The following is a 22,821-nucleotide window of genomic DNA, read 5'->3' on the forward strand; positions in this document are numbered from 1 at the left end:
GACCGGTAAACCGGTACACTTATTTTTACTTCTCTTGTGTTTCTTATTCCATTGTTTAAAACTGGAATTGGTCTGAATGACCTCAACGGATGAAACAAACATTGCTTCATTTGATTCAGTCTGACCTTTGACCAGACCATAATTTCTGGCACATTTTGTATATATAATTTTGACTAAAACAAACTGCATCATGTGGACACAACAGGGTTGGTAGATAATCACCATAATCACATATACCAGCTATTAGCAGGTAGATATAAACCGACAAGTAATTAAAAGTTTACAGTTGGACAGTTTGTGTCATTTGGACATGAAATACATCAAATGCATCAAGCAGTAAAAATAACAACAGTAGAATTGAATTCTAAATAGTGTGCACACCATTATTAAACATAAGATGTTTAAAATGATAAAGAACAATGATACAGCCACAGAATTGCGCCATGTTTTTGGAATTTAATTTAAATTTTAACTAAATATTACCTTTATGATTATCAGAGCCATTATTTAAGATATTATATGCAGGTGGACTGAGGTCAAAGTAAATTTGTTGTATTGTAATTGCATAAATATTTAAAATGTGTGAGCGGGGCTGGGGGGGGGGGGGGGGGGAGAGTGTAATCTGGGATGAAGCCAGCGGGACTGGCTGGACTCTTGTCCTCCAGCTGACCTCTGCTGTCCCCAGCTCCTGGAGCAGGGACAGACAGACTGAACGGATCGGGTCAGAGTTCCTGAAGGACCACGGGCAAACAGTGCCGGTTCACTGAGAGGACAGAACGGAGCGCTGCACTGTGGAAAGGACAAAGTCTCGGAACACAATTTCCATAACCGTGCACATCACTGCACGGAAATTGTCAGTTAAATTGAGAAACATTTGATAAACTGAGAACTTTCAAATGCATCTATTTAGGTTCTCCTTCATCCAGGGGGAAAGTGGGAAATGTCAAAAGTCGAGTTGAGTCTGATGGACCTCGACTGGCACCATCTCAAACATAGTGTGAGCGTTGTGTTATGCTAATATGCTGCACATGCAGAGCAGGTTTGCAGTTATTAGACACACGATTTCAAACAACGGCTAAAAGATGAAGTAAGCTCTCAAATTTTGCTGCAGACCAGGCTGAACTGAACTGATGTTACTCATATTAAACATGTTAAAACAATTTTGACTTTGGCAAAGACAAAAACCTGAAGCCGTAATTTTACTTGACAGTTCACCCGACAAATAAAAATTTGCACTAAAGTGGACGAGCATGCAGCTTAAAAAAGATAAAATGCAACTGCTAAACAAATCTGACTGCCGTTCCATGACACAAAGAGGACTCGTGGTTCCATCAGGCCCAGACTCACCATGCTATGCTGTTAGCGGCTGAATCTACGGCTGTTGGAGGGACGTCAGCCTCGAGGAGGGAGACGCAGCCACGACATGCTGACATGTTTCAGACATCATGCAAAAGATCACTTTATTTCTGCTTATATTCAGACAATCACAACTTGAATTAGATTTGGGGTAATTAGGGTTTCCAGTAGCAGAAAATCAAAACCGAGGTGAGATGAGGATATGGTCTGGTAGGACTGCAGTCCTGGATGAAAACGAGAGCTTTTTAATCTACCACGGCAGCAAAATACATTTAAAAAAAGGAACTGAGATTTGTTACTAATCCATCAGAGGCTACAGAAAAGGTTGTACTTGCAGCTCTGCTTCAGAGGTTCCAGCTACCATGAGAACTGTGTTCTCTTGTTCTCTTCAAGGCTGAATAAATGGAAGAATGAAGACTAAAATAGAAGGTGCTTGTGAAATATTGCTTTATTAACATTAAATGTGCTTTTTGTCGAATGTACCTTTGACAAATCTTGATCTTGAAGGTGTGGCTGATAAACGAGAAGGTCACGCTTTGAAAAAGTCCCGTTTCTTTGGCAAAAGTCCCGTTTTCAGCTGGAAGTGGCCTCTGAATCATAATGCCAAGATATTCAGCGTTTCAAGAAACGCCTTTATTTGGTGGAGCTACAGGATCATAAAACATGCCAACATGTTTGAAGCCTTCATCAGGGTAGCAACGAGACGGACGCCAAACACCTTCCTTTAAAGGTTCACAACAGGTCACATGACTATCAGTGGTCAAACAACTAAGCAACAGGCCATACAGCCCAAAAATATAAAGCAGTCGGTAAGAAGATGCACACCAAGCGTCCTCGCTAAGCAGCCAAAAACGAAAGGACAAATAGAAGGAATACAAAAAGAGAACTACCACAAATACAAAAAAATATATAAAAAGAAGAAGGGAAGTCCAGTTGCCCACTATAAGGGGATTCATCCCTCCTCGTTTTCAAGGCTGAAACATGTTGCCGTGTTTTTAAGAGTCCTGGAGGCTTTTTGGATTGTCATTTTGATTTTTGAGGTTTTTGGGATCCTCTTAAACTGGATCCTTACACTGAGGAGCACCAGAGACATTAGTTTTGTCGTCTATGACACGGCTGGAGGACGATAAGATGTTAGAAGCGTTTGGTGTGTGGCACAATGATCCGATTACAGTGTAATCAGATCCCAACACTGAACCACGGTCAATCACAAATTGCACAAATCGACCTCTGTTAGCAGACTTTCACTCATTTATTTAAGCTTGAATCATTAAAAAAAACCTGAGCCTGTAACTGAAGGAAGAGATTATTGTACCCACATCGCTGAACGCCACAAAGACAATATGACAATATGCAAACACACAGATTGAAGGTGAATGAGCAAAGTATCGGCTCAAGTTTGCTGCAGTGATTGTGATTTAAAGGAAGGGTTAGACTTTTTGGATGATTTCCTTGATACACAACACATGTAAGATGAAGGTGGTGAGATTAATATCACAATAAACTCTCGGGACATTTCTATCATTCACAATGATTTTAGGATTTCATCTTTTATGATTGGAACTATAGATATTTTGGTAAAGAAAATTTGCAAAAAGGTGTAAAAGCAAGTCAAGTTCAACAGAACGTCTTAGTAGCTCTTTTCCACAGCAGCCACAAATTCTGACTTGATTGAAATCTGGGCTTCAACTTGGCCACTTGGAAACATGGAGCTTGTGTGGACCTTTTCTAGTATGTAGTGGTTAGGGTTAGGGGTGCATGCTTGGGGTTAGGGTTATGGGTGCATGCTTGGGGTTAGGTTAGGGTTAGGGGTGCATGCTTGGGGTTAGTGTTAGGGTTAGGGGTGCATGCTTGGGGTTAGGGTTAGGGGTGTATGCTTGGGGTTAGGGTTAGGGGTGCATGCTTGGGGTTAGGGTTAGGGTTAGGGGTGCATGCTTGGGGTTAGGGTTAGGGTTAGGGGTGCATGCTTGGGGTTATCGTTTTGATACTTTTCTTGAGTTGTAGCTCTCCTGCAGCCACATTCAGATCACCTGATGCAAACATGAACCACAATCAGGTGGTTGGTGTCACCGTTATGCAAATTATGACACAGTTGGCGTGAAACAGCTGGATCTCAGGTGAATTATTCCTCACTTTAAAGGGATAAATCTTGAGGCATTGTCTTATTTTATACTACATATTCCAAGTAAGCAAAACTTAATTTTTACTTTGTCATAAAAATGTGTTTTTTTGTAATTTCTTGTCAAAAAAGACCAAGTATTTTTTAATATGATTTCCTGTATAAACAAAACAGAGGAATAATTAATAGTTTGGGGTTTTATAGGTAATGTATCATCTGTTTGTCACTTTGGCTTCAGGACTGATGACTGGTCCACTGTTGTGTATGAATATTTAAACATTCATCTGTTGGACAGAGGAGAAAAAACAACTAACATTGATGGAATTTAACCAGTAGGAGCACTTTCAAGTACAACCCTGCCCATTAATTCAAGGATCTTTTGGGATTAACTGAGAGACCGGAAGCTCTTTTTGGGTTCCACACCTGCTTTCATGGTTTTTAGAATGTTAAAAGTGAATTCACATTAATCTTAAAAGGATTTTGGTTTAAGATCCCTGGGAGAAAGTGGGGGGGGGTTACTATAATAGCAATCAACAGCAAAAAAAGAAAGTGCATTTTCATCACGATTTCTGAAACACCACTGTAGCTAAACTAAGAACCATGTTATGTCTGGTTGGGCGTGAGTATGTTGCCAGTAGTCGAAACGCATCAGACTGACAGTGGAGACTGGTTGGAGGCAGGTTCTAGTCCTCTGAAGCATGAGGGGTTGGAAAGAGATAACAGAGGGGGGGGTAGAAATGATGAATGATGTTTACAGCAACCCAAGAGTGGAAGGAAGAAAGAACAGACAAAAATGATTCGATAAATATGGTGTCAAAGTATGAGAAGAAAAGGGGAGGGGGGGACAAGAAAGAAGTAAGGTTAGTCAAAGTTTGAAAATCCTTAGATACAGTAGCTCTAGTAGATCCTCATAGACATTATATCCATAAATGTCATGCAAGTGTACCATGCACTGAAGGCGCTGTGCCTACACAGAACAGGACACACATGCATTGTGCCTTTACTTCTGGGACCCAGATACGACCCCACTGCCTGGATTCTCTCTGTGTCATCTTCAGTCACATGACCCTCTGGAATCTTATCCATTTACTGCTTTAACGTGAGAAGTTTAAATCAAACTGTTTATGAGGCTGGGATCACACTAGATGATTTTCAAATCTCAACCACTTTACAAATGTAGACCAGATCAGTCATGTAGATGTTTAAACTCATTTTAACTTGTCTGAAAGCACATACGAGACAACTGCGCCAAGCTGAGACCAAACATCTGACAAAGGTAGCTTCACCAGTTTCTCTCAGATAAACTCAGATGGTCAAACATGACCTCAGAAGATAAACAAGCATGGCAGAAACTGACACTCCTGCTCATTCATGTGTTTTTCTGAGCTGGTCGTGGCGTCTGGGCACCAGCGCTCTTACTGGCTGGATCCTTTGGAGGCATAAAGATATAAGGAGCATCTGACATATGTCCCTCTGACTGAGTCTGGAGCACAAACATAATTGTAATGACACAAGGAAGAGGAACAGACGAGAACTTGCCTGACAAGCTGGAAACGCTAACGACCATTTGAGGGGTGAATCAGACAAAAGGCCTCTACTGTGTTCCCAGCCTAAACAGCAGCAGAAGCTCCCACTGCCATGCACACCAGCAGCTAAGTAATGACCATGCTGACAAAGATGGCTGGTTCTCATGCGGACATCTCCGCCCCCCAAAATCCAAAGATTCCAGTCATCTCAGTGGACCACAGGGTTACAAGAGATAAAGCACGATGATGGGAATGAAATAGGTGGAAATGTATTTCTTAGAAATTCCTTATTTTTGATTTTCCAGCAACAAACCAGTTTTAACACAACAATAAAACGCCACTCCAAGCTTTTTGGCACCTTTTTTTGTGAAAAGCTGGGATAAATGTGAAAATGAAAGTACAAAAGGCCCAGAACTGGGTCACCATGCAGAACCTATTAGAACAAACCTATTTTAGCTCATCGAATAAAGCAGAATGTTAAACTGGATTTGGTCAGCAATATGCATGTATTTTAAATATTAAATCAACATCATAAAAACTAGAACTTTTCTTTTTTAATAGATATTTTGGTGTTCCTGCTTCAGCCCACAGCCTTCATTGCTCTAAGTACCACCTAAGTATCACCTTTATCTCTTATGAGCACGCAGTAGTGCCCTGATAGTAGTGCTGCTGATCTCCAGGGGCAATTGTTGCTTAAACCTCACTGCTCTGTTGCTGTCTGTCTAGAAGAACTTCTGACCTCTTTAAGGACTCAACAACAGGCAAATGTCAACTCTCCAGCCAGTGCAGCGTCTCTGCCTCGCTGCAGGGGTTCAGTAGGAAAGGGCTCAGAGTCAGGTTAGGGTTAGACCAGGGGTGGGCATCGAGGGCCGTATCCAAGCCAGACCTTCTGTCCTACAGGTAAACACTTTCACCTTGGGTTCCATTTACCTTGGTGAAAGCATTTCCTGCCTGGTAGGATGCAAATCCCGGCTTGAATTCAACCCTCAAGGAATGGATTTGACCTCCTCTGATGATAAGTCGAATCCATGAAGGCTGGAATCCAGCTAGGTGTTGCATCCTACCAGGGAGAAACCGCTTTCAAACCGTAAATGGAGCCCCAGGTGAAGGTGTTTACCTGTAGGACAGAAAGTCTGGCTTGAATCTGGCCCTCGAAGACTGGATTTGCCCACCCCTGGTTTGCAAGGCGTAGGAAGGAGCTGGTTGATTTTTATTCCACACTTTTTGACCAGTTTTATACTGTTATTTACTATTTAATTGAATATTTATACTGTTGAACATTAGAGAGGAGAGTTATCTGTTCAGATACACTCCTCAAATACCATGACAAAGTAACAATGAAATGGGCAACTACAGGTTAAGAACAGAAAAAGGGCAAAAAAAGGCCAGAAAAGACATTATGACTCACAATAATGAACAGGTAGCTTTTATTGCAGACCAACAGGCAGCAGAAGGAATTGTGGGATGTCTCTTACCAGGCTTTTGCACACCATGACTTTCCTGCTCTCCATTCTCCAATGAATTATCCAGGTCTGCACAGACAAACAAGCAAACGTTACCAATCCAAACAAGGGCACCGACATTGTTGTGCAAGGCTTATGCCCGTTTGCCTGCTAATGGGATTAAATTTTTGAATTTGGCCATCATAAGTAATGATTATCAAAGATAATTTATCGCCCCCCCTTGAACCACCATCTTACTGTGGTGGAGGGGCTTGTGCGCCTGAAGGATCCTGGGAGCTAAGGCTAGCGGCTGGTGGCTGAGAGGTACAGGCTAGAGACAGTCAGGCTCCCCTCTACGCACCCCACGGGTTTTGGAATCCAGCTCCTTGAAAGGGGCTGGACCCTCCACTAATCTTGGGCTACCCTGGGTGAGAGGCGGCGGGCTGGTGTGGGCTTACTTTCCCCAGCTCAGCTCATGTGTTTGAGTGTAATCCGGTGTTTAAGAGGGTCGCATCCGTGCACCTTCAGGTCAGGGACAGGTCTCTTGCTGTTGTTTGTGTTTATGGGCCAATCAGCAGTATGGAGTACCCGGCCTTTTTGGAGTCACATGAAATGACCATGTGGGCAATGACCGTGACACCTTGATTGGGAGGAATGGGCTTCCCCGTCAGAACCTGGGTGTTAATGAATTTCTGTGCTAGTCATAGCTTGTCAAATACAAACATAATGTTCAAGCATAAGCATGTCCAGCAGCACACGTGGCACCAGGACGCCCTAGGCTGTACGTCAATGATCAACTGTAGTCATCTCATCTGATCTCCAGCCGTATGTCTTGGTAAAGAGCGGTCAACCGATTAATACCCAGTGGTGAGTTGGATTCCCTGCCAGGGGAGAAACTCACTATACATTTAATATATTGTGAGGATCTGTTGGGAATGACTGAGCCCTCCATGGGATTGGAGTCAGCCATGTTCTCCCCCACCATTGTTGACTCAGCATCTTGGAGCTCTGAGCGCAAGTCTCTGGTAGAAGTCGTGGCGGCAAATCCCAAACCTGGTGGTGGACATTAAGGGATGCCGTCAAGCAGAAGAAGGAGGAGTTGACCTATGGAGATACCAAACAGTTGATGGGTACTAGCAGCCCAAATAAGCCACAGCACAAGCTGTCCTGGGGGCAAAAACTCCAGTCTGGGAGGAGTTCAGTGAGGCCACAGAGAATGGCTTCGTAGTTCTCTGCTAGTACTGTCTAAAATGGAGGTGGGGAGATTCTGACCTGAACTGGGGATATCGTCAGATGGGGGACGGAATGCAATTCTAGTTCAAAAGCAGTCTTTGCTGTGTGGACCTGGTGGTAAACACTAGCGGAAGACTGGTTGCTCCCTTGAGGTGGCTTGTTAGCAGCTTGGTGCTAACTAGCTGGCTGGCTCCTGTAGCTGAGAAGGTTAGAAAAGCTTGTGTTTGGTGGCAACTTTAACTTGTTTTACAGTATCTTGGTAATTCCTGGGTAGGCTCTTGAGTCGATGCGGTGAGGAAAAGCAGAGCAGCTGCTTTTGTTGGAAGGCTGTCGGAGAACATCAGCTGCAGCTCCACAGCTGGGGTCCTTGGGAGTGGTGAAGAGTGGACTCCGTAAGAGGTGTAAGAGAGACGACAAAGGCACAGCAGAAGCTTTGAATGACCCATGACCTCAGAGCAAGATGCCACAGTCAATCAGGTTTTCACACCTAGAGCATTATGGGACATTTGGGGTTCTGGTGCTTCCCTTTGTCTTCAGGACGACGCATGAGATAGTTAGCCATGACAGTGATTGAGAAGTCTTTGAAAAGGAATATCCAAACTCAAATCTAAAATGTTATTTTGGGAAAGATATGGATGAGTAAGATAGCTTTGCAACTTGACGAGTCCATGGATATTAATGGACATGTACGACTCTTGGACAATGTGTGTTTTGTGGACGGGAGAGGAAGCTTTCTGGTTCACATCAAAACATCTTAACATAGGAGGAGAAACTAGGGAAAAGCCATGGTTGGGCACGACCTGTTGTTCCATGTGTGAGTGAATGTAAATGTGGGGCAACGAACAGGTGACCAGAGCGTTACTGCCTCTTGGAGGTCACGCTCCCGCCCTCCGCAGGGAGCATCAAGTGGTGCTTTTCCCTCGAGATCAACTAGCTTACCAGCATTTGGTTGTGAGCTAATTAAAAAAAGTTGAGCAGGTAAATTCCTCCAAAGCAAAAGTTTGTATTAAAGGAGAAACTATTTTCTCCATAGAGAGAAAACAACAAATTTCTCTTCTGCATAATCAACAGCTCCTAAAAACAAGGTCTCCAGCTGACAGATGAAAGACATTTGGCCAGCCTACCCTGCTGTTCGGCACCCTGTGTCTCAGCATGTCTTACAGCGTATGAATGCACACAGCATGCCAGAGTCCATCAGGACAAACACCAACCACAGCCGGTCCTGGAGCCGGTCCTAGAGCCGGTCCTAGAGCCGGTCCTAGAGCCTGTCCTAGAGCCGGTCCTGGAGCCGGTCCTAGAGCCTGTCCTAGAGCCGGTCCTAGAGCCTGTCATAGAGCCGGTCCTGGAGCCTGTCATAGAGCCGGTCCTAGAGCCTGTCATAGAGCCGGTCCTGGAGCCTGTCATAGAGCCTGTCCTAGAGCCTGTCATAGAGCCGGTCCTGGAGCCGGTCCTGGAGCCTGTCCTAGAGCCTGTCCTGGAGCCGGTCCTAGAGCCTGTCATAGAGCCTGTCTTAGAGCCTGTCCTAGTGCCTGTCCTAGAGCTGGTCCTGGAGCCGGTCCTGGAGCCTGTCATAGAGCCTGTCCTAGAGCCTGTCATAGAGCCTGTCCTAGAGCCTGTCCTAGAGCCGGTCCTAGAGCCTGTCCTGGAGCCTGGATTTATTGTCCAAGTAATGGATCCATCTTACATTTCATTTCTGGAAGACTTTTGCACTTTTTTGAAAATGCTTTCATGAAAACACTGATGCTGCTTTAGCATACAGGGCATCTCAGGTCCATTACCCAGACTTGGTGTCAGGGACACCGGACACTTCAGTGGATCCCTACTGGAGCGAAGCCTCGACACCCAGAACTGGGCTTATGAAATCTGAAGCAGCAGCAGCAACAGAATGACTCTGCAAAACAGACAAACAGACGAGTCTCCCGTCTGTCCGCAGGCGACCGCCCCCCCCCCCCCTCCCCCCCACAGTTGGCACAGTGGGAGGCAAAAGCAATGTGGCAGCCAGTGACCAGCTGGGCCTGAAGGTTTGTCAGTTCTAAACAACAGGACTACGATACATGATGCAGTTTATATGTGAATTTATGTATCAAATAAATGCTTTTGCTCTGAGGTGTAGGCAAGTGTGTGTGTGCGTGTGTGTGTGTGTGTGTGGGGCGTAGATGTCAGTACTCGCACCTGCTTTTGTGTCATCGTTCTCCAGCAGGGGAATGTAGTCCATCTTTATTACAATCTCCCCGACCTGATCATCGAAGGCTTCTGACTCAAGCTGAGCCACAAAGTCCTGCTGCACAAGGCTCTCGGGGCCTGGCGGCGGAACGCCATCGGTCAGCGCGTCACTCAAGCTCAGGTCTAACTCCGCCATTCCTGCAAAGAACATACACGCAGATATTTGAACATCTCCAGACATCTCCATCTCCATATTCCAACACTTTCTGACAGTTTAGGCATGTCCAAACCCAGTCCTCGAGGGCCACAATCCAGCCGGGTTTTCTGTCCTACCAGGCTGAAAATGCATTGAGTGGGATAGAAAACCCGGCTGGATTGTGGCCCTCGAGGACTGGGTTTGGACATGAGCCTGCTGAAATAAAAAGAGTCAAAAATGAGTCCACAGCGCCATCCGCTGGATGGATATGCAGAAGAAAAGGTTTGCAACAAAAAAGCCCTTTTCTAACATCAGGTTTACAAAGAATGTGCGACCAGATGGGAAAACTTGAAAAATGGAACAGTATAAATGCATCAGCACAAATGACTTTTATCTTTTCATGTAACAGTTTCACTTTGTTTCGGGAGCAAAACAATGTTTCCATCAGTTCGAGAAGAGAAACGGTTTCAATCCCTTTTTCATATTGGTGACAGAACAAACAAAACAAAAACACACCAACATTTTTGTGATGAACTTCATATTTTCAATAAAGGACCAAATTAAAATTCAAGCCTCTCCTTCATTGACTTAAACTGAAAGTAAGTTCAGGCGTCACCGAGGCCATCGACATCTTTATTATAGCAATATAGAATTTGAGACTGGTATGTTTCTATGCATTGAAGAGGTCTGGGGGTTCTGCTGGGACCTGGACCTGTGGGTGACGGACCGACGGAGGCTCACCAGGCATAACCAAGTTGACCACACGGCTTTCTTTGTCTTGAAGGCAAAGGGAAGCACTGGAAGCCCCAGAAGCCCCCAAACCCGGATCCAGCAGGGTTGGCTGTGGCAGGTGCTGCAGTGAGCTGTTGTGGTCAGTTTGCTACTGGGGTTGTGGTTCTCTTCTGAGTGCTTGGTGCCACCTGCACAAATCCAGCTGAGGACGTGGTCTTTGTCACTTTACCTCATCTCTTCTGGGGGAGGAAGGAGGACGGAGATGGAATTCCAGTTAGTGGAAGACTGCTGGCACTTTGAGGTGGCCTGTTAGCATCTTGGTGCTAACTAGCTGGATGGCTCCTGCTGCAGAGAAGATCAGCCTGTAAAACTTGTTTGGTGGCTTGTGCAGAATCTTGGCCAACTTGTTTTTTTGCAGGTTCTCCCACCACTGCGGTGAAGACGGGCAGCATAGTTGCTTCTGTTCTCAGGCGCTCCACAGCTGGGGGTCCTTGGGAGTGGTGAAGAGAGCGGGGGAGGTAGGACAGGTAAGAGCTGAGCGAAAGGCTGAGCAGAGCCTTTATATGAGCAGATGACCTCAGGAACTCACAGGTCACCCACAGGTCCAGGTCCCAACGTGTCCAGTTAGCCTCCCTGATGAGTGGCGGGTCAGTCCTTGGAACCGCATGTGTGAAAATGCTCCTACTTTCACGAGTAAACAGAGCCCAGAAGTCTTCCTATTTTTTATGATTTGAATTCACCAAACGTGTTTTTGCTGATCACGATCTTCAGGATATTTTCCGATCCCCTTTTTTTAAACCCAGTTTCAGTAGTATCGGCCCTCTCCTTAGGTGTTTTCTCTACCTGATGATGCTAATAACCGGACTTTAAACATGGTTGTTCAAGATATGAGGAGCTCCTTTAAAATGAAAAAAAAGAGCATGCGTTTAAAGTTTAAGTTGTCTTTGTAGTACATATGTGCTAAATATCAGTAATTAATATTTGAATCTTTAATGACTCTAGCTTGGTGTTAAATAGACTCTGTTATCTATAACAGGCAGGAAAATGGGATTAAAATTAAAATCAAAACAATGATCAGAAGAAATGGGCAAGAATTCGCAGAAACAAATGCTTTGACCTCAGTTCCACGGACGAGCAGGTCACCAGAAAACCTGTTCCAACACCCCCTGATCCAACACCCCCTGATCCAACACCCCCGAACCAAACGTCTCCTCTGATTGGATAATATGCTGCAGCAACGGTATCAGCTGACCTGCTGGTGGACCTGGACCTGGTGTGGACCCTCACAACCATCCAAGGGAGGAAACCCCTGGAAAAAGCCGCTTCTTTTGTGCTGCCAAATGTGTGTCCCACAAGGTGGATGTGTGTGTGTGTGTGTGTGTGTGTGTGTGTGTGTGTTATTGAGTGAGTGAGCAAGCGTCCATGCCAAGTCTTATTATTGGATGTCAGAATGATGTAAGAGTCTAAATGTAGTAAAGAGGCCCCGTACATCTGCCCCAGTGAGTCATGAAAATGTTTGAAAAATGTAACATTAAATATGTTAATATACACTTTAAATATCGCATATTTTAGAATAATAAACTATCACTGTATTATCTGTATTTATATGATCATAATTAGCATCATGATCATAGTCATTAGTGTGCAGATTTTCAGTCCAAAGCTCATGGGTGCCACAGGGGTGTCACAGGGGCGCCACACTGATGCCACACTGATGCCACAGGGGTACCACATTGATGCCACAGGGGTGCCACATTGATGCCACAGTGGTGCCACAGGGGCGCCACAGTGGTGCCACAGGGGCGTCACAGTGGTGCCACAGGGGTCAACACCGTCCTTCTGCGTTATCAAAACCTCATCTTGGTTTGTACAGAGGAAAACGCAGGTGAATGAATCAAAGCACATTTCTCTTTGTTGGACGGAGAGTTTGTTGTGTTTTGCTAGTGTCCATCATTGCGGGTCACATGAGGACCTTCGGTGGGGTCGATCCAGCACGTGGTCATTAGGTGACACTATGACATCATTTAAAGCGCCAGTTTAGTATCTGAAAGGTAGTTTTCAGCTTATGGGTCAGTTCACTAATTAGTCCCTGCAACCGAAATCCCTCTTTAGCAAGAAGAGATTAGCGGAAGAGTAAATGATTTCCGATAAAGACCAGGACACAACAGCGGATGTTGGGGTGACATAACGGGCTAAATCCAGGCGTTGCAAAGCTCTGCTTCATCTGTGGTTCGTGAAAGTTCTGTTAAGATCTTTATACTTTTATTTTTTTACAAATTCCTGTACACCATGTGGTGGAGGGATATTACAAATAGAACAACACACGGAACTAGAAACAGCATTAAAGGACAAAAGACATGAATATAAGAATAAAACCATCGTACTGTTGTACAAATAGTTGTAAAAGCAGATGCAGGAAAGGGTAGCGAGATCTTTATGTCACAAGGAAAATTCAGAAATTCAATTTGACAGAAAAGTGACAGACAGTGGGAGATAAAAGAGCTGACATCAGCAGTGTGGATTATTATGGGCTGTTCCAGCCACTGTGCAACAGGTCTAATATTAAAGTATAAATGGACAGAACCCTCCATTCAGCTTTAAAACTCTTCCTCGTTGGATATGATGCGGGAACAAACCACCATACTGGAAGCTGTCGGACTAAATGTTGCCCACATGGTTGTGACCAATTACACTAACTGGATTACTCGGAATATCTGGCAAATGGAGCGGAGTGTTCAAGGGCAACGTGGCTGCAAACTCCAACATCTTTCCTGCTGTTGTGCTGCTCCGTGCTCAGGATACCGCACATAAACGCTGACATCACTGGATCTGGATCTGGGTCTGGATCTGGATCTGGATCTGGGTCTGGATCTCTCTGGTTTTGGTGGGGCTGATGTCACAATACATCAAAGATCAAAGCTACAGCTCATCTTAGCATCTTTGCTGAACACTCAGTTCTTGTGGTAACACATTAGCACAATCGGTGAATTAGCCATTAGCGCATGTGTAGTTTCAGCATGAGCTTGTCTGGAACCAACAGCATGTTGGGCTAAATGTTTAATTCTGTTCCACTGAAGAATGAAGAAGCACCTGCAGTGCTAATGACAGCAAACGTGTCCACTGTGGAGGACGAAGAGCTGAGCAGGAGGGCAAAGCTCTGTGTTTACCAGCTAATTAACATTCTAAACCTTACCTATGCTAATAAGCTTTGGGTAAGATTGGAAATACAGGGAGGGAAACTGAAGTTTCTCAGGCGGTTCCTGAGGAAATCAGTCATCCCAGTGGAGCTCCCACTTCTTCAGGGGCCAGCTGAGGGGCATCTGCTCATGATTATTAGGGACTCGAGCAGGTTTCTGCACCAATATCAGTGGGTCTCCAAATACTCATCCTTCTAATGATTTTCTGTCCACATGTGTCAAACCCAGTCCTCGAGGGCCACGATCCAGCCGGGTTTTCTGTCCTACTAGGCTGAAAATGCATTCAGTGGGATAGAAAACCCGGCAGGATCGTGGCCCTAGAGGACTGGGTTTGACAAGCCTGCGGACTGACGATGATGGAACTGGCCTGGAAACTGCTGCACACCCAAAAAAGACAGACGGTTGTGTTTTTTAGCATGTGGGGTCCTTTAGCATAGCACCAATTTGGCACACAAACGCCGGTGACATGTGGGACCAAACGCCACGGTTGTTGCCTCTGTGCGTATGTCAGTTCCAAAGAGAAGGGCTCACTAGGAATGTCAATGACAGCATCTCTGTTGGATTAGCAGGACAACAGCTGAAACAGGGACCCCCCCTCCCCATGAGGCACACTACTCTGTCTGGGTGGTTTGTCCTTAGGGTGAATCAGATGCTGTCTGAGCACGCTGTCGGGTTTAAAATGAACAGGAAAGTGTTGTTTGAGAGTTCCTGCTGTATGGAATGACCATGCTTCATCTGTTTCATCTCTCTCTGGGATGCTCTTGTTCTTCTTCCCAACCAGGATATCCACACCTTTTCAGAGGTTTCTTGATGTGGTTCTTCTCCTTCCCTTCATCCCTCAACGGTACCCACAGTGGTTCAGGGTTTGTCTAACACCCATTAGAGAGGACGATGGGCGTCAAAAAGGAGCTGCTGGTCCGGGTGTGTTCTCCTTCTGTACACGTCTTCTTTAAAAATGTAGTATAATTTAATATCACCAAATATTTGCCAGCACAAACTGGTCCGTGCCCAAATTCTTTCTGTACAATTCAGTGTTGAGGCTTCTGTCAGTTTTAATGTGTTGCACAGTCCAGGAAGGCCAAACCCTTGTCCTTGACATCTTCTCCAGTGAACCTGATGTTCTGCGTTGTTGTGGTAGCTGAAGGCTTCCACCTATGTTGGCGGCATTTTAACCAGTGTCGTCCACTGAAGCCAATGGGTGGGACACCTCAAGAAACAGGTCAGTGGTCTTGGTCTCCACTTCTTCCATGTAGATGTTGGTCACCACGTGACACCATTCTGCTGTACTTCTGCCTGTAGAAGTCTCCTCCGAACTGGAAGTAGGTGGTGATAAGACAGCGGGCAAATGTGGTCTGGGGGCAGTTGAGTTCTGTTCTACCTGTGGCAAATGTCTCATTCAGCAAACGTGTCCACTGTGGAAGAGGAAGAGGACGACACTGGACGCATGCAGGACACTGAACCCATCATGGTATGGTGACAGCTCGGTTCCAGCGTGATGACGCTGACGTAACTTGTCCTTCAGTAAAAGCATTGTTGTGAAGTTTCTTGGGCTATAGTTTTTCAAACACATTTCATATTTATGTGAAGTGTTATTTTTTGTTGACACATGCACTCGTCATTATCTGAAATTCATTTTAGAAAATGGATAAAAGTAAAAAAAAAAAACAGTTGTTTTGCTGGTTCCATGGTGAAGTCTTCTTCTCTGCCTCTTATCGCCCCAACTGTTCATTTTTGTTGCCAGTCAATGCCAGTCTGTTCTGTGAGGGCCGATATTTGGGGTTTTTAGGCAAGAAAATGTTCATTTATTTGCACTAAGTACATTTTAATAATGTGCTTTATGAATCTATTCAAGGTTTCATATGATTTCTAGCATTATAGACAGAGAAGCTAATTAGGAGTGAGGAGTCCTCATGCCTCTGCCTGCACATACTGAATTAGGTCTTTTTTAAATAGAATTTTGAGGATATACAATCTTTAATGGAGGCACATTAAAGATTACATGAAGGAAATTCCACCAATCGGGGATTATTTATATAGCCTGTGTAGCGATATCCAGCTTTGTATTGACCGTGTAGCGTACTGACACAGTTAGCTTGACTAGACTTGGTCCAGAGGAGTCTGAACGTAGCCAGACGACCACCCGACATACCTCCGTTTTGAGTTTTTGGCCTATGCATGTGCACACGCAATACATTAGGAGTGTCCTGCGCTGACCTGCAGGAGCAGCGAGGAATGGCGCAGAAACTGCCACAATTCTTGTCGGAAGGAGACAATATTTTAAAGTTCATGGATGGGCACAAAACCCAAAATGGGGATTTATTTCAAAAGGTTGCAGTGCAACTGAGTGCAACTGTGTTTTGCACATTTTTGGAGCCACAGCAGTTTTTTTTAGCTCACCACCAACCAAGAACATTAGGAAATGCCACTTTTGCCTAATTATGACAACACAGTCTCTTAATTAATTTCTACTCGGTGTGAAACCAGGGCCTGGTCAGGTGCACACAAAGCTGATATATCCTGGGAGGACCTAAAGACAGGCAGACGTGAAGCTCCTCAACAGCTCTCAGTCTCTCCGTCAGGGTTAGAAAGCTCTGCTCACATAGATACAGTATGTTGAGAGTATATAGACATATATAATGACAGTATGTTGAAATATTAGCTTTGCTTGACAGAGTGGAGAACTCCTTAGTCAGGCAAAAAACTGTTGAAAGATGGGTCAGTCAAGCTACCAGGATCCCACGATCCAGCAAACTATGATCTTGTCTCAGTTAGTTGCTCTTGTTCCTGTAACATCCTGTCCTTCCCAACAACAGATGCTGACCTATATGGGTCCTTAACCCAGCACAGAACTTCAGTAAAGACTAAAGGAAGATAAAAGGGCATTAGTGCTGAGTTCTGGCCATGTCTTGGTGAGTGGGAACATGTCAAGGTTGTCACATTACACATGCTGTGGCCGGAGCTTCACCTTTTATCAGAATCCATTTATTTTATCTGCGTTTGTGAGCAGGTTTAAGCATTTAAGCTTCCTTGGCACTGTTGGGCAGCTTTTCACCACACAAGCACAACAGCGTCAGTGTCATCACATCTCTGGAGAAAGTAAATCCGAGTGATAGGAAGCTTCCACTGTACGGCCTCGGCTGCGCTGTCTTTTGCTACCTCCTCCACTGGAACCTTAACTGGGTTCTGAAGTTGTCAGATTTGTTCAGAGTTTGGATTATTCTTTTTCAAAAGCTTCTCCATCGCTGTCCTGGCTAACTGTCTCCTGCATCAGCTGCCTCAGGTCTCTTGTCAGTAGGTCCAAAAGGCCCAAGCATGCTCCACTGTGAAACTTTACTTATTGTAGGCAAATTTAATCATTAGTTCGTACTTTGGTTTACCGGGTTAAATTTTTCTCCTATGATTTGGGAATTTGACTTTTTCCTTTCTGCACAGAAATCCCGCTTTGTTGAGGGTCAGCACAGGGTTTTTCAGTGCTATGAAAGGGTCATTTGGTCCAGGGTGTATTGTAGGCTCTTCAGCGGGGGTTCGGGTCTCCTTGTCTGCAATAAGAAAGGCGACCCACACGGTCCTACCCAATTACCCGATGACGTTGATGTACCTGCCTGTTGCGTTTCGATTGGACAGCCTGTCAACAGGGGCCAATCTCTGAAGACACATTTTTCCAATCAGACAAATCAAATATGTATACCCAATCTCTCATGGAAGTGCATACTATTTTGATCTTCCCAAATTTTGAGCTTCAAAGTCACTCAACACTAGTGTCTCCAGCGCGTTAGCTACACCACCGTTGCCCTCTACAACAGCACATTTCTGTCCTACCACACACACCACTTTAGATCTGTAAGGATGAACACAAAGCTCATATTCCAGCAGGAATTTAAGACACACATTATTTGCCAACAAAAATTTATTTAAAAAAAAGTATTTTGACAATTTTTTGGCAATTACTCCTCCACTTAATAACCTAATCACTGGAACAATTAATCCAACAAAATAGTTCAATGCTGTCCATTACAATCATTCCAGATTAGCCAGAAATTCCATCTGCCATTGTTGCGTGAAGGCCCAGACATCGTTCACTCATCTTGTAAACGCGGTGACGTCTGAGATGGAGGGAAAACACAACCACGCATTTCTCGGAGAGGCGAGACCTGCAGCTGCTGGTGGGTCAACCCGCATTAGGAACTAAGATACAGTTCTTGCCATTATTTTCAACAAGCTTTCAGACTATCGGCTGCTCACTTTACCAAGCTTACAAGAATTATGCACCACGGGAGCATTTTAGGGAAATGATTGGGTCAGGTCCATAATGAAAGGGCCTTGGATCAGTCCTACTTCCCAGTCAGTCTTGTGAATGGAGCAAGAATATCACCAAGTCTTGTACTAGGGTTGGGGTAAAGGTTAGGGTTAGCCCTAGCCCCTTAGGGTTAGGGTTAGAGTTAGGGTTAGCCCTAGCCCCATAGGGTTAGCCCTAGCCTCTTAGGGTTAGGGTCAGGGTTAGCCCTAGCCCCTTAGGGTTTGGGTTAGGGTAAAGGTTAAGGTTAGCCCTAGCCCCTTAGGGTTTGGGTAAAGGTTAGGGTTAGCCCTAGCCCCTTAGGGTTAGGGTAAAGGTTAGGGTTAGCCCTAGCCCCTTAGGGTTGGGTAGGGTAAAGGTTAGGGTTAGCCCTAGCCCCTTATGGTTAGGGTTAGGGTAAAGGTCAGGGTTAGCCCTAGCCCCTTAGGGTTAGGGTTAGGGTAAAGGTTAGGGTTAGCCCTAGCCCCTTACTCTAAAATCACTGAAAGGCTTCTTTTGGCAGCGCTGTGATTCGCTGTGATGGGAAGAGTAGAAGCACACAGAGAAAGAATGAACCAGTCCCAGGAACACAAGGATCCGAACTCAGCTATATTATTTAGAAAGTATATGGGATATTGTAGTGCCCGTACATGTACACGCGCAGCAGGCCCACGTCAAAGTAAGCATGATACAACAGACACGCGCGAACGCTTACGAACTTACACAACTTGTAACCGCGGGAAATATTCTGCTTCGCGCCATAAGAACGTGGAGTCCTGGAGGGGAAAATGAAACGATTTTGATCCTCTTTCACCCGATCCAGGTAAAGGGGGAAAGTCCGAGGCGCATTGAACGCACCAGCAGCTCGCGCCGTCGCACTGACGCGGGCTGAGATCACTGATCCAAAATCAGCGTCATCTCACTGCCAAAGTACCGGAGCGCATTCACACGCAACTCTGGGGTCTCACACGCACACTTCCCGCACAAACCGCTGCCTTCTCGTAGCACTCACCGAGCAGTTGTCCGCTGTTTTTGACACTTTTGTTGAAAGACTCCAACCACCGCTGTCACCGATACAATCCGCCCACCCCAAGTGTCCGTTGCCCCGTGCTGTGCACTAACTTGATCGACCCAGCGGACAGGATCTGAACCAATCAGAGGCAGAGATCGCTGACAGGCTTATTTTGTGTCCAATGACAGGGTTGATTGACGTTGGTCTCGTTCAATCACTCGAAGCAGTACCGCCATCCTTGTCGGGCGTGGGCTACAGACGGACAACCTACGCACACAGGAGAGGGGATTGACTCCTTTTACGGACCGGTGTCGGTCCAATCGCCGGAGAACAGGCTTCGGATCATCGTCGTAGAAGAAGAACGAGGCCGAGTGCAGCACTTCAGCCATACGCCGATGTCCCCAGTGGCCACTCGCGGTACTGCATAGAAAAAATCATGCGGCCCAAAAAGTGTTTTTCCCCTCGACTTACATTGAAAAATAGACGTCTCGAAAACTGTTAACAGGACACCTCCAGTTAGAGCGTGGTAAATGACCACCCTTTGTATTCTATATTATTCAGTCATCGACTTTTGGTCTCTGAGGAGCCTTTTAATTACGTTTTTCGCGTGATATCAGCGTCCTTCTGCTGACTTAGAGGGAGGATGGAAGTGGATACAAGCGCTGTTTTCTGCACTTAAAGAGGAGCACCATGATTATTGGGTTTCACATTTGCATCAGCATTCGTTCTTGGACGTAAATCTCAAGATGAGACAACGCAAACGAGTGATGTTGAATTGACGTCATGGTTATGACGATTGGAAACGTTTCAATTAATAATTCAGTAACTTCTTGGAGGTGTTTTAAAAATTCATTATCATAGTCAGAATTACTTAACTTTGTAAGAATGCAATGTAAGTACATCTTAATCACGAAAATCTCCTCGATTTTATGCTTCATCCTTTTCGGAATATAACATATGTCAGCATGTGCATTCATGATTTCCCGGTAGACCCATAAACCTGCTAACAATATTAGTTGTCCATCAAGGTTATTGATCTCTTATCTGTGGTCTTATTGTGGTCCCTCGCATCAATTCTGGTTGAATGAGTGTCACCAGCGTAGTACTATTATGAGTAGACCACATTTAGGTAAATTATAATGTAAAATATAACAATTTAACAAGCCAAACAACAACTAGACAAGAGTGATGGGTTTCTGTTAGGTGTTAATCTCTGATAATGAAATAAAAATCAGACAATAGCATAAATTCCAAAGATTAAAGATTCTTAAAAAAAAAAAATTCAATTTCCCCACGGGGATGAACAAAGTACATCTTAATCTTAATTAAGATAAGGCTTCATTTGGAAAATGAATGTTTCTGTTAACCCCAAATCTGTGAATAGTTTTTTAAACTTTACTCAAGTCTGACCAGAGACCATATTAACTTAAGGCCGGACATATTTCTGATATGCATTAATCTGAGAATGAAATGTTCATAATAGAGATTCTAATTGCACAAAATTAACGTGTAGCTAAGCTAACTAATTTGTGTCGCACACTGTCAAGATGATCCTCGAACCCAGTGCTGATTGGAAATAACAGCTCAACTCAATTCTTCAGCTTTATTTTTCACTGAGTTATGAAATAGCTGATGCAGGTTGAAAACCTTGAAATTGGGGAAAAAAAACAAAATCCCGATTAATAATTTAGTCTCAATTTTCCATAACAATTACATCACAATTCTAAAGCATTTTAACTATATCAAAACCTTTAAATAGCATAAAGTCAATTCAAAACCAAAATTCAACAGAGAAACATAAAATATCAACTAAGGACACATGTCTGAAACAGCTGTTTGCAAACCATCACCAGCTCAAATTAGCCCCGATTTGCTCCAGGTGTAGGGGCCATCTAGGCACTAAAAAGTTTCACTTTAATAGAACAGAGGCGAATACTCACCGTGGTGTTAACTCACCTCCATCCTGAAGGACTGCACACCTGAGTTAATACTGAAGCTGTGACAATGAAGCTGCATGTAGTCTAAGCCAGAGCTCCCCTGTTTCCTAAATCACATTATCCAAAATAAAAGTAATGATGTGGGAAAAAAATCAAATCAAGCTAAGTGATCATGGTGGCATCTTGCAAGATTCCTCATATTTCTTGGGAATGTTGTAAACTGTTATGTTTCCAAAAATGTGGAGGTCTTGCGTTTCCTGAGGCCATGTTGAAGGTTCAAATACCAAGAAATCGTCCTGCAACGTGAAGAAGTCATATCTGATTTCAAAGTTTTTAATGAACCCCCTGAGTAATGACTGATCCCATTTTCCACCGTGCGCTTCAACCTCCGGACATCTGAGTTACTTTCCAAAAGGAGTATTTTCTTAAGCGTTGGTGTCTCTTTGGTGCCACCAACGTTTATTGCACGCCGTAGCGAGTAGGTTGGCTCCAGAGAATGCTGCGCCAACGGCTCAAACTGGCACGCTCTGGACCACCATGGTCGCGGCTGATGGGAGGAAACGCTGGAGGTTGTCCTCCAAATATGGTCACGGTCAGCTTTGATGTCAGTTTGTCTTGTCTCGGGCAGCTGTTGGAGATTGGCTCAACTCTTCCAGGGGCCCATAATCAAGGTATTTGGGGAATTTCCAGCCTTGATGCACATCAGCCAAAACCTATGGGTTTAGATACCCTTATGCCCCTTATATCCCAACTGCCTCCTCAAAACTGAAATAAACTGACTCTATAATAACGAGTTTACATCAAAAATCTGTTTAGGCATGTTTGATGTGAGTGTTTCTAGGAGCCTTGTGGGAATGTTGCTCCAAGTGGTGACGATGGCTTCACCAAGGGCATCCACTCTCTGGAACTCATGCCCATTTTTGTGATCTTCCCTTGCCAACCATCCCCAAATGTTGAGAAATAGATGAGGGGAACACTCAAAATCAGTGGAAATGGTGCTGTTATTCTCCACAAGGTAGTCTTTAGTCAAGCAGCCATGTTAAAAATTCAGGAGGTTAAAGATTCAGGAGGTCAAGACAGTCGGAATACCTGACAGATAATGATAGGAAATGCAAATGTCTGTGCAGATTCTGGCTTTTAAAGACTATGGCCTTAAACTTGATCTGCTAAGAAAAGCATGTTTGAGTTTAATTGCAGCTTTTGATAAATTACTTGAATTTTTCTTTTCTCTTGCTCCCACTTCTTCTTTTTCCATTCCAAAACTCTATTTTGAATTTTCTTATAATCCAAATAAATTCTTAGCATTTTTAGCATTAGTATATGAGTTTGTTGAAACTTTCAGCAACATCAGCATTAAAGTGGTTGCTCCAATGGGCAGATGTCCCTTCGCGGTAGTTCAATTCCCTCTAACAATGTAGAGGAAATGATGCGTTAGTATAGGTCAAGAAATCTGTTGCTGAATCTCCACACTTGGTTACAACACCAATATTATACTGAACGATATCAACTCAGTTCAAATCAAATATAATCATGTTCTCTACAACAGCAAATTTTACTAGCCGGCCTGTATGCACGTGCATAGCATAGCACGTGCATAGCATAGCACGTGCATAGCATAGCACGTGCATAGCATAG

General features: G+C 44.4%; 1 protein-coding gene across 8 annotated transcripts in view; it reads right to left on the reverse strand.

Moving 5' to 3' along the window:
- The window catches only part of LOC130513883 (microtubule-associated protein 4), a 39,980-nt gene extending 20,425 nt beyond the window's left edge, over nt 1-19,555 (reverse strand). For 4 of the 8 annotated variants that reach the window (XM_057013101.1, XM_057013106.1, XM_057013099.1 and 1 more), the window contains exons 1-3: nt 19,250-19,555; nt 9,849-10,037; nt 6,477-6,533 (exon numbers count right to left, since the gene is read on the reverse strand). In XM_057013101.1, the coding sequence (XP_056869081.1) occupies nt 6,477-6,533; nt 9,849-10,035 (244 nt within the window). In that variant the 5' untranslated portion in view covers nt 10,036-10,037; nt 19,250-19,555. Of the gene's footprint in view, nt 1-1,347; nt 4,167-6,476; nt 6,539-9,848; nt 10,038-18,960; nt 19,128-19,249 lie in introns of those variants that run through there. The other 4 variants (XM_057013100.1, XM_057013107.1, XM_057013104.1 and 1 more) reach the window with 4 other exon arrangements.
- Between the last annotated feature and the right edge of the window lie 3,266 nt (nt 19,556-22,821).

This window comes from Takifugu flavidus, chromosome 17, assembly GCF_003711565.1.
Source record: "Takifugu flavidus isolate HTHZ2018 chromosome 17, ASM371156v2, whole genome shotgun sequence".
Taxonomy (NCBI): Eukaryota; Metazoa; Chordata; class Actinopteri; order Tetraodontiformes; family Tetraodontidae; genus Takifugu; species Takifugu flavidus.